The sequence below is a fragment of the Drosophila suzukii genome, chromosome 3, assembly GCF_043229965.1.
Source record: "Drosophila suzukii chromosome 3, CBGP_Dsuzu_IsoJpt1.0, whole genome shotgun sequence".
NCBI classification, from domain to species: Eukaryota; Metazoa; Arthropoda; class Insecta; order Diptera; family Drosophilidae; genus Drosophila; species Drosophila suzukii.
This window is the reverse complement of record NC_092082.1, coordinates 20,195,599-20,208,219: the sequence shown is the minus strand read 5'-3', so window position 1 is coordinate 20,208,219 and position 12,621 is coordinate 20,195,599. Positions and strand designations below refer to the sequence as shown.

General features: G+C 39.6%; 1 protein-coding gene across 2 annotated transcripts in view; it reads right to left on the bottom strand.

Annotated features, from left to right (window-relative positions):
• Positions 1-1,124: 1,124 nt before the first annotated feature.
• Positions 1,125-12,621, bottom strand: part of Eip74EF (Ecdysone-induced protein E74) — a 52,481-nt gene continuing 40,984 nt past the window's right edge. For both annotated transcript variants that reach the window (XM_036815078.3, XM_036815077.3), the window contains 3 exons: positions 6,986-7,366; positions 6,077-6,331; positions 1,125-3,714 (listed from right to left, as the gene is read on the bottom strand). In XM_036815078.3, the coding sequence (XP_036670973.3) occupies positions 2,690-3,714; positions 6,077-6,331; positions 6,986-7,366 (1,661 nt within the window). In that variant the 3' untranslated portion in view covers positions 1,125-2,689. The remainder of the gene's footprint in view (positions 3,715-6,076; positions 6,332-6,985; positions 7,367-12,621) is intronic.

Genomic DNA, 12,621 nt, shown 5'->3' with positions numbered 1-12,621 from the left:
AATGTGTCTGTCAAATGTACAAAGATCAAACAAAAATTCAAATAAACGAGCAAAAACTTAACTTAGGTTAGTTAGCCGTAAACTAATCATAACTAATGTTAGTAAATACAACATATTTATCTAAATCTGGGCCAATCCGTGCCTTTGGAGAGACTTACGTTCCCCTTTTCTCAGACGCCAAAGAGTATATTGAAATTATCGCACGTTCGATTTAAAAGCTATATAGTTCGTTTCGTTTTTTGAGTTACCAATAGAAAGTTATGTTGTCTTAGCCTAGTATAGAAATCTTGCCAAACGGCATCGGTATTCATTAATATTTAATTTAGTTGGTCTTATCCAGCATTCAGGGGTTGTCCAATCTAACAAATAATTGGTGTATATATATAAAATACGTTTATAATCAAGTGGAATCATGAGGTCCAGAAGTTGTTTATATACAATTATCGTGCTTAGCATGTATAAATGCTTTGGGGTTGGAGTTTCCAACTGTTTTTAGGCTATCGAAGTGAAGGAAAGTCTTTCTGGGAATTGCGAAAATCAATTTGGGAAGTACTATCTCGATTTAAAGCTGTATTCTTCGGATTGTGGCTCAGATTCATGTTTACTGATTTCGTTGTACTCGAGTCGTGACTTTTTTGTTCATATGGTTCGATTCTGCTTCTGTTTGTGGGTGTGCTTACAGCTAGCATCCTTATAACTTTTAATATTCATCCCTAACAACTAATAACTGATTTACGCTAGGTACACTAATAAGTAGACATACATATAAATCCATGATCTGTGGGGAAACCTCATAAACTGAGACCTCGTGAAATGGTGTCAAATGCCATACTGTGTCTTAGAACTACAAAATACACCAATTCGACTTTATCTAAAATATGCGATCTCGACCTCAAATATCGGTAATCCGTTCGACTATCCTATATAGACTTTGAATATAATTTAACTTATGCAACTTTATGTACTTTTCATGGGAGGTATATCTAGATTCCAAATTTGTAGCGGGTTCCATATATTTGTATTTGTATCATATCTTTTGCTTACGTGCTATTCTTCTTTTGTTTTTTATGTTTCTTGGTGTGTTTTTCTGTTTGGGCTTGATGTAAATAAAACGCATGCACAAATTGAAATAATAATTTTATTTAAAAAATAAAAAATAATCATAAAAAATTGTTTACAATGAACAGAGTTGAACTCAAGACTCACTTTGTTTATTTGCATCATCAATCACCAATCATCATAAACAAAATGATATATTGTAGATTTCATCTTCACGTACACATAATAATAATAATAATAGATAAAGGTACTTAGAGAACGCAACTATTAAAGAAATAGATTAAAGAACTAGGAGTTGGTTTTATTCTCTTTTCCTATTCAAGGTTTCCTTTTCAGAGATTGCACGTTTTGGGCAGTGTTTGGAAATTATTGTAGAAGTTGTCGGTATATTGCATTGAGGATTGCGGTAGCAGTATTGTTGAAACTATGGGTCAGTATCTCGGTTCTGTTCGGTTGTCCGTTCAGATCTGTTCCATTCTGTTAGGCTTGTTTCGATTTGTGGCAGTGTGACGTTAACAAGAATACGATAGTTTAACTTTACGCTTTATAAATAAACATCAGATCGAGAGAAAGTTGAGTTTGGTTCGGTGTTCTAAGACTGCTTAAACGATGGCTCAAGGAGTGCTTTTCTTCTGGTTTATCCTGTGAGTTTTTTTTTGCTTTTGATGTTGTAAATATACAAAACTTATCAAATAATAATTACAAGAAAGTTTAGACCACCAGTTGTCTGGGTTCTTAGCTCCAGTTAGGAAGTGTGTGTGTGTTTTTGTTTGTGGTTTGGGAAGTTAAGGGGTTTAGCTGGAGAAACACTTAAATAAATAACCTAATCGTAGTCGTACAAATAGCTAAAACTATGAAATAATAAACTTCCATCTCTCTTCTTTTATAAAATAAGCAACAAAAACAATTAGCCCAAGAACAGACACCCACGCAGATCGTTCAGATCCGCATATATGTGTGTATATAATGTGTAAAGTTATATCCTCTGTGTTTGTCCTTGGGCAGCGGGGGTGGGGGACAGTTGAAAGGGCATTAGGCTAGGCATATACATACTCATATACATTTAGATTTAGATCAGTAGAGATAGAGAATTTCTTGCAGCTATATGGGTTCGTACTCATTTACATATTACACACATCTATCGAATATCAATATGAATCAATTCGGTCGTCCCTCGTCCTCCTTCCTTCCGCCATAGCAATAGCAATAATAATATTAATAATAGTAATAATCATAATAATAACCAATAATAACAATATTCATTACAGTTACAGTTTACAATTAAAGTTACAGTTACAAGTACAACACTAACGCCAATGAATAGATCATTAATTACCGCCGATTTAGCTGGGTGTATGTATAGGGTACAGGACACAGGGTGTGAATATATATATATATATATATAAGTATATATGTACGCGTGTTGGGACTATCAGCTAGATTTAACTTATGCTTATCGCTGGCTAACCTCAAGAAACTCAACGCATGTACAAAGAAATCCCTAACTCGCGTGGCCTTCAGCCACTATTGCCGCTAGCCGGTTGATTTTACCCCACCCCAGAACCTATTGCCATGCCAGCTCGATCCGTCTTCGGATCAAGCTATATGTACAGGCATCCTTATCATATCCTCACACGCCATTGCAGTCGATCTCCACGATGTCCTTGGGCACATCGACGAACTGGTAGACCAGCCGCTGGCCATCCACCTTGGCCAGGATGCCGCGCTGGTAGTAGTACCTCAGCGCCCTGCCCATCGTCTCGTAGTTCATGTCCGGCTTGTTCTTGTGCATGCCCCACAGGCGGGACACCGCCTTCGAGTCCACCAGCTTGAAGACGCCCTTCTCGCGGTTCGTCCACTTGATGAAGCGCGGACAGTACTCGCGATCCTGGAGCAGCTTCAGCAGGAACTCCCACAGGTAGGTGGTGGATCCCTCCCGGCTGCGCCGCTTCACGCCCATCTCCAGCTTGGGCTTGCGCGGCTTCTTCGCCTTGCGCTGCTGGAAGCCGCCCAGCTCCAGCATGTAGGAGAGATCGTAGCTGACGCTGGACGTCGCCGGCTGGATGACGCTCTGGGATCCGCCCGCCGCCGCCGCTGCTGCCGTTGCCGCTGCCGCTGCACTGGCGCTCAGCATGGCCGCCGCTGCAACGGCACTGCTGCTGCTGCTGACCACGGAGGCCGCTGCTGCTGCCGCTGCCGCTGCAGCGATTGTGGAATGCGTGTGCTGGCCCGCGTGCGGATGCGGATGCGAATGCGGATGGGAGTGCGGATGCGGATGCGGACCATTCAGCTGCGAGTGCGGGTGTTGCTGCTGCTGCTGTTGCTGTTGCTGCTGCTGTTGTTGCTGCTGCTGCTGCTGTTGGTGCGACAGTTGCTGGTGCAACGCCTGTTGCTGCTGGTGCGACAGTTGCTGGTGAGCCAGTTGCTGTTGCTGCTGCGATTGCTGCGACTGCTGTTGCTGCTGCTGCTGTTGCTGCTGGTGCAGGGAATGATAGCCGTTGATGGTGGTTCCACGCTGGGACGCCGCCGCCGCCGCTGCTGTTGGGGCGTTAAAGTAGGACGTTGGCAGGTAGCCCGGCGTTTGGGGGTTGCCTGGCCCACCTGGCTGGCCGCCCCCACTGCCGGCGGCACTGCTTCCGTAATAGTTGTCGGGCACTGAAACGAAAACATTAGAACATTAGAAAAAATGTGTCACGCAATATCAAAAGATAAAATTCCATCGTAAGCTCCTTGAATTTAATCTTCAAACTAAAATGTAAACAATCTTCAGATCTTAAAATCAAATTTGTCATTGGCCCTGTTCTTGCTAATAACCCTACCTACTGTGTGCTTTCTTAAAAACTACTCAAAAATTTTTTCTTAAGTTTTAAAGTCTTTAAATTTGTTAGCTTAAAATAGTTACGAAATGCGGATTTTTCAAGATAAGTATAGAATTTAAAACTTAAAAATTTTTTTTAAATGCCTTTTATTAAATAAAATTTTTTAAATAAATATGCATTTAGTTTTTGCTTTTTTTTTATATATTTTATTTATTTGTAGGGATCGCGCTTGGAACATAGATTGTAGCATACTTTTAGGCTCTGCTGTGAGAGATTTTCCTTCTCTATAGATATCTAAACTTAGTTTTCTTTACGAAATTTTTCAAGAAAAAAATATTTGCATTTAATAAATTCAAAAATCAATTTGGTGAGTTAGGGTACATTTTTTTTAATTTGATATATGTGGGTTGTTTTATCTCATTATAATCAATTTGGCACAGAGCTTTAATTTTAGGTGTGGTTAGCTTAGGAGAAGAGATTTATAGCCGATCCACTTGACATTTAAAAATTGTTGTTTTTAAATTTACAGAACATGACCAAAAGAATCTGTCTGCTGACAAGCCAATCCGTCCCATGGTATCAGATCGCAGATCGCTGGCGACTATTTCACACCGTTTCTGTTTCTCTGTGGTGGCACAGGTATAATTTTGTGTGCTATTTAGTAAGTTTATTTTTTTTTACATCCGGCGTTGCCGTTGCCGTTGCCCAATTTCGCGGCTCAGCCAGTTGGCAGTCGGTGGATTCGGATTCAGTTTCGGATTTGGATTCGTATTCGGATTCGGACTCGATGGACCATTTTAAAGGGGGTGTTGCAAAGGGGGTGGGGTGGTCTGGGGCAGTGAAAGAGTGGAGTGGAGTGGGGGGAAGACTGTAGCTGAAGCTGAATAAAAACAAAAGTGAGCAGCACTCTCTCACCAACACACCGACACTCTGCACAGAGAGCAACGCACGCTGCGCTCGTGTGTCCCATTCGTGTTGCTGTTGCATTTGCGTTGGTGTTTGGCACTCTCTCTATCCCTCTCTCCCTCTCCCTCTCTCTCTCTGGAAGAAAAAAGAGAGCGGGAGAGCAGCATTATTGCCACATTGGGGCTGCTGTTGTTGTTGCTTTTGCTGCTGCTGTTGCTTTCGTTGTCGTTGTCGTTGTGACCTTCACAATTTGCGCAAAGGCAATGTGTCGATGACCACAGATTTTTATACGGCAGCGCGCACTCACACACACACATACTCAGCTGGCGGAGAGCTTAAAAGCAGCGAGTGCAACACAATCTCATTGCAATTGATTGTACTGCTCGTGTGTGTGTTTGTGTGAGTGTGCGTGTGCGCCTTGTTTGCCTGACATTTTTGTAAAAAAAGAGCAAGTTGGATTAGGAGTGCATTATGTATGCAACAGATTATAGCAACTTCAGATTGATTGCAAAATGCAAATGTCTCATTAGGTCATAGGATTAATTGGCTGACATAAAACGGTTCTAGGCTGAGATCAAATCGTTAACTAAAGCGTTTAACCAATAAAGGGTAAATTCTTAAACTTTTACAGACTGTTTTGAAATGTTTTGTATCAGATTTTTGAAAAACAGATAAGAATCTTTTCTTTTCTACTAAGCAGAACTATCTTTTTGATAATGCTCATTTACTTTTAAAGAAATTTCTAAAGACGGTTATAATACTATTAAAATTTCCTTCTATGTTTTACCTTATAAATTTTTCTATATAAGTATCTATATATAATTTATAGATCCTAAACTTTTACAGACTCTTATGTATGAAATGATTTCTAACATATTTTTTTAAACCGGAACAGAACCATTTCTTTCATACTGTGTAAAATTGTCCTTTTAATAATCCCCAGTTATCTAAGAAGGGATTTTTAAACACTGTTTTCAAAAAATTAAAAATTTATTGTTATATTTTACCTAAAAAACATGAAGTGTTTACTTTTACTTCGTCATTAATATACATATATCGTATTTTTAAACCGTTTAATATGTTCCTTTTGCTCTATAAATAACCTGTTATTGTGATATCGAGTAAGACATAAAAAACAAACAATTTGCTGGCAATGTCTGCATATTTAGAGTCTATAAAAAACTGAAGGGAAATGAGGTTCTAGCTTTAATCCTTTTTGTTGCCAGTAAGGTTCTCCTGCACACACAGCTAAAAGTTGGCCACGTTTGGCCCAGACATACTTGTATACTCACCCCCAACACTGCGATTCCATATGTTCCGCAGCGAATTCGCCGCATTGTTCTGGTATAAATTCGGATGCAGAAAGGTGCCCGTGTGCAGGTGTGCCGCTGCCGCTGCCGCCGCCGCTGCTGCGGCCGCTGCCGACGCCGAGGTGGCCGCCGGCATCCCGAGACGCGCCTTCAGCTCGTCGGCGCAGGGCTGGCCACCGGAACTGGAGCTGTCCACGTCGGAGACGCCGCTGTCCGCGGGACTGGGCGGAAATGAACCTGCGAACGGGATACAGAGGCGGGGGGCGAGGACGAGCCAAGAAGAGGGGCAATTAGCAATCGATATGGCTCGAATCGAGTCGAGGGCGTGTGCAGTGGCTCAGTGGCTCAGTGGTTCACCTTGCTGCTGGACACGCTCGCCTCACAGGCAGTTACACTCGAAAAAAACGTGATCTTCTTTGACTTTACATGGGTATTGTGGTAATACTATGGTTGCCCTCTTATTATTACATTTTAAAATATTCTTAAGTTCATTTTTCTTCAGTTTTCAGCATTAATAAGTGAAGTATAATATGTAAGTTAGTCCTTAACATTGTTTTTTAATATTACATATATTTTTAGTTCCCTGCCTTTTTAAAATATTGATGGCAATTTGTATTTACGCTGCTATTTATAAGTATTTTTGATCTAGCGTATGGTATTTTTAGAAAATCAGTAAAAATAAGACTTTACTTACGCACTCGTAATTTTTAATATTTTATTTTACATTAGAATGTTATTCAAAAGACTTCTAAAAATGTTATTTTCCTCGTTATAAGTAAAGCAAATGTATTTCTGATATATATATTGAATCCCCCTTAAGATCAAGTTGTTTTAAAGCAATAAAAACCAGGGAAAAATGTATAAATAATAATTTGTTTGCCGTATATTCACCTGTTGTGGCCGTCGTGTAGTTTCTGTGGTGCGGATTGTGGATGGCACCGCCGCTGAGCAAATTGTGGAGCAGCGGGCGGTGCGGTATGGCCAGCGGTTGTTGCTGCTGGTGGGCACTGTTGCCGTTGTTGCTGCCACCGTTGCCCGCTGCACCGTGTAGGCTGTGCTGCTGCTGCTGTTGTTGCTGCTGCTGCTGCTGCAGCTGGAGCGGCGTCAGCAGCGCATTCTGCTCCGTCTTGATGTGGAGCAGGGCGGTGGCGCCGGCGAAGGTGGTCGCATTGAGCGGCTGCTGTTGCTGGTGCTGCTGCAGGTGTTGCTGTTGCTGGTGTTGCTGCTGCGGTGCCGGACTCGTCGATTGTTTGACAATAGGAATTTCAGTGTCTGAAAAGGATAACAAAAGGGAAAAGATGGTTTAAAATGCTGTCACTTAATTAACTATATTAATTTCTGATTTAATTTCCCTTTCAAGTAAATAAATTTATATAACCAATCATTTTCTTTGTTAAAATAAATATTAAATATCGGTTGGACTGTTCCTAAGATGATATGATATGATACTAAACATTAAACCCAAGTATTTATGCTTATATTGAGTTCAAATTTCAAATATTGTAGTGTAATGATCATTATAAATGTTATGTTCCTAAGTCTTAAAATCATTAGATATAGAAAGATCCTTCAGCTACATCAACCATAATTAAAGATTGCCTCTGTTTTAATGAGCTTAAATAATCATGTGTATTAAAAATATCCCCTGTCAGCAAAGGTAATAGCTGAATAATGAAACATCCTTCAGCAACATCAGTTTGAATTAAATTTTGGCGAGTACTTCAATCACCTCAAATGTGTGCCCTACACTTTCAAATCCCCAGTCGCCGTTGCTGTTCCAATTAAACGAATACTTAGCCTTAACGCGAAATATTTTTGCAGGGCCCTTGCAGCCCCCTCTTCTTTTCTTTTTTGCCCCCCTAAACCACTTGGCTACGCCCCTGTCCTCTTCACAGCTGTCAAAATGCCTATCCAACGGGCTAATAATACAAAAATTCGCATCATAATTTCATAGAAATGTCATGTTGAGCGAAATATGTATGCAAAAAGGAAAACGAATAAGACAAAACGAAACCAAACGAAACGAAACAATTGAAATGCCCCAATTTGGTGAGCCATGAACTCGCAACCGTTAAAAACAACCAACAGCCAGTGGAAAGGCAGAAAAAACAGCAAAAAAATTAGCTTCTCACTTTCCTTTGGCTTTTGCTGTTGTGGTTGTTGTTTTTGTTGTTGCTGCAGCTGAAAAGTAAAAGTGCATTTTCACTTATTTCATGCAGCAGCCGCAGCGGCATGAAAATAAGCAGAGGGGAAAAATTGCATTGAATGTCAAGCGGTACGCACACACACACACACACACTGCAGTGTGCAGGAAAACGTCAAAGCCAGCGGAGCAATGAAGCTTGCAAGCACACTCACTCTCACAGATACTCACACACACACCCTCACACAGCACTCACACACACACACACGGACGGGTGGCAGCAAGAGAGGAAGAGAAATCAGGTCAAGGCTTGTCGGCAACGGCGACGAGTTTACAATTTATGCTTTGCTGGCTGCATTATTGCATGTTGCGGCTGTGTGCGAGTGCTTTTTACAGCTTTTTAAATACACGGCGGCCCAGCCGACATCGCACACTGGGCCAAAAGGCCTATACAGAGTGGTAGAAATTTAAACTGCCTATCTATACATATATAATGCATGAAAATCCCATAATAATCACTCAGCAGAAAAAAATAATAGACGCAGAGGGTTACATTTTTTGGGAACTCTTTGAATTTAAGCTGAATATGTTTTTAAAGAAACTAATTTACATTACACTGACTGAAATTTTTTTTACCCTTCCATATATTTCAAAATTTATAATATATATTTTAAACTAATTACCAAATAAACTAAATATTGTATGGGAACACTTTAAATTTAAACTGAATATGTTTTTAAAGAAGCTGATTTACATTACTCTGACTGAAGCTATTTTTTTACCTTCCATATTTTTCACAGTTTATAATATATAATTTAAACTAATTACCAATATAAATTACAATTTTTAAGATAGGAAAACTAAATATTTAAACATAAAATCATATTTAATTTAAAATAATAAGATTCCTAAAATAATTTTAAATTATTACCAGATTAATAATTTATTTCCCCTTCATTAGCAACTTGCCCCACTGTGCAACGTAGCCGTCTCGTTTTGATTGCCGCCCGCCCGCCGCTCCACTCGTCGTGGGTGAATGAGAAGCATGTAAAAATATATATATATAAACCCATATTTTTTTGATATGTAAAAAATTCAAAAGCAGCAGCAGCAGCACAAAAGCGTATTTACCCACAAAAATAAAAAGCCAAAGTCGTGACGGAAATCGCGCGGCAACAAAACAGCTGTGCGGTTGCATTGGTTAACCAGACCCAACTCCCCCTACCCCTTCCACACACCTCCCCCCACCCAACACCCACCGACCCCCCTTCCCACCCACAATTAGCCTGCAACAGCAGCAACTTTTTTAACGGAAATTATAAATATAATTTTCGCAAAGTTTTCGTTGCCGAGAATTTCCCTCTATTTACTTGGTGCTTTAATCGCTTGTCGAAGTGGAAATGTCGGAAATGCCCGTCACTTGGCTCGATTTTTCAGCGCTTGTCTGCGTTTTTCTTTTTTAGTTTTTCCGTGGGGAAGTGCTCACGTGTTGTTTTTTACTGCGGCATACGCGGCGTATGCGTAATTTGTTGCAGGTGGCCACCGACAAGTTGAGTTGGTTAAAGTTCTCCAGTTAAGAAACCACTGACATGGCCATGTCTAAACAAATTTATTGAAAAAGACAAGTAACCAAAGAAAACTTGTATATCTTCCATGAAAAAAAGATATACCTACAATTTATCTTCTATAACTTGTAACATTTTTTTTTTGCATTTTTATATTAGCTCTAGAAAATTCCTGGAAATATTAATTCAAATTACTGTGTTTATTCCCGTTGAAATAGTTTATGTCCGTACGTAGAAAACGTGAGCGGTTACTTCCTGTGTGGCATACTAGGCGTATGAGTAATATACGACCTCTGAAATCAGGCATACGCCTAGTTGTACAGCGGAAGGAAGGCAAGGAATATACAAAGATTTTCTCACTGAAGAGCATTAGTTCTTTGCGCGGGCTTTCACTGTACTGTATTCTGTGGCGCCCCCATGGTAAAAATACAACAAAAAAAAACAGAAACCGACAATCAGACCGCCAGAGGTTCAGCTTTAATGGTGCATAAACAAACACAAACACGGCAGAAAGAAAGACAAATAGCCAGTGGTAATAGAGTCTACAAAACATTGCAATGCTGCGCCAAATGTGCGCTGACCTCTAAAAATGCGGTCTAATAAAACCAGCAGAAACTAACCAACCGACAAAATACACAAAATACACAGAGATACAAGAGGAGGAAAAAAAACTTAAATATATTACGAGAAAACAAAGCAAAATTGGCAAACATGAAAAATAATAAAAACCAACTCGCACACACACTGAAACATGTCAAAGAAATTAACGGTAAAGTCGTATGCATGTGAGCTGGTGGGTTTTGCTATTTTTTATATATTTTTCTTTGGCTGAATTCGAAGTCGAATTTGGACTTGAACTGGCTCGTTGATATGTGCGCGGCATTTTGGGACAGTTACATCACAATTCCGGCGGATAGCGCAGCATTTGCCGCAATAGTAGGTCAATGTAGGTACGAGCCATCGCCGCTTGTTACCTCGATGATTAGTCTGCCTTATAGAGCCGATACGTCTTTTGTTTTATTTTGGTTTTGTAGTTTTGTTTTTGGCCGTAGTTTTGTTGGCTAAGGCGTCATCGGAGGTGCTTGAATTTTGTTTACAATTTTCGTAGCATTTCCGAAAGCCGTAGAAGCTGCCCGCCTGTCTGCCCAGCAACAATTGCACACACCAATTTGTAATTGTTTATGGCATTTTGGTTATTGGCCTATTTTTTGATGTCTTGTGAGTTGTGGGCGGTTTGGTAAGTAAGTAAGTAAGAAACGGAAAGTGAATTTATGTGTGGGCCCCAGCCAAAGGGGGGATTTACCTATTGAGCTCAGCTTTTATCGCATACAACGTATTTTCATCTGACATTAATCAGTGGAAAGTAGGCAAATGAAAATGTATATTTCAGAGTGGTTGACTTTGGATTAAGGCGCTGGTTTGACCGATCAAATTACTGTGGATAATAGCTGAGGGCATTTTATTGTATTTTCTATTGCAATTTTTAACTTATCTTCAGTTTAAATACAAAAATATATTCAATTTTTATGTTATTCAAGATATTTAAAAAATCTTTTTAAGGAATACCTATTATAACGTATATTTTAAATAAATTATTTTAAAAATAGTTCAAGGAAATTATATTATTATTACAAAATTTACAATTAAAATAGGAAATAAGATGCACATAATTAATATATCTTTCATTTCTTTGACATTTAATGGATTACTCCCTTAAAACCAAATAATCCATCATAAAATTGCCTTGCCCTACTTGCTAGCCAGCAAAAAACACATATTCAAATTCTATTCATCATAAAAACTATTACAAAAACCCGCGATGGATGCCCCACGAATTCCGCGAATGGCCCAAACCAAAAACGACAACAACTAGAAACTGTTTTGTATCGATAATTTCACTTGTGCGGCGCAATAATATGCGCCAAACCGGAATCAAAATGTGCCTCAACTGGGATACATGTTTATTTATTTATTACCAATAATAATAATAATACAATTTATGGCGTTGCCAAATAAAAAACATTAAAAAAAACAATAGAGTTATGGGTGTGGTGGAAGAAAGCAGAATTCAAGTTAATACGAATGCAGTCGCCGCAGACGAAAGTAAAATGCACAAAGAGCCGAAAACAAAATCAACAGGAACGGGCGACAACAACGCAAAAGTTCTATATTTAAATATTATAATTTATGTGTTTGTTTGGCAATTGTGTTGTATTTGTTGTTGGCGTGAATGTCTCTTCCCCAAAATTTTTTTTTATATGTAGGTATATGTTTTTTTTTCGGGTTCCGTCTGCCTCGTTTTTGCACGATCCCCATTATTCCCGTTCCCATTCCCGTTTCCCCTTTTTTCTCCACTTCTCAACTTCTTGCCTTCTCTTTTCTGCGGCTCTCTTTGGCTCTCTAAATTCCTGTTCTGCCGACATATTTTGGCTTTTATGCCGCTGCCGGCGTCGCTGCTTTCACAGGCGCCTATGTATTGGTGGCCAGAATAAAAGCCAGTTGTTGTTCTCTCGCTTTTTTCGTGGCTTTGTGTGTGTGTTCGCTTTTTGGAAATTCAGTCTCAAGTTCAAGGTCTCGCGGATAACGCACACCAGCAAAAGACACACTGCTCACACAGACACCAGATTCTCATTGTTTGCACACACACACCACACACACGCAGACACACAGACAGCGAGACATATGCATATCAGGCAATTTCTCATTGTCGTACGAAATGTATGTTTATTTAAGCTACATATGCATTTAATACAAAATACAAGTCCGCACACACACGCACGCACATTGGTGTGTTTATATAGACAGCAGAAATTCTTCTT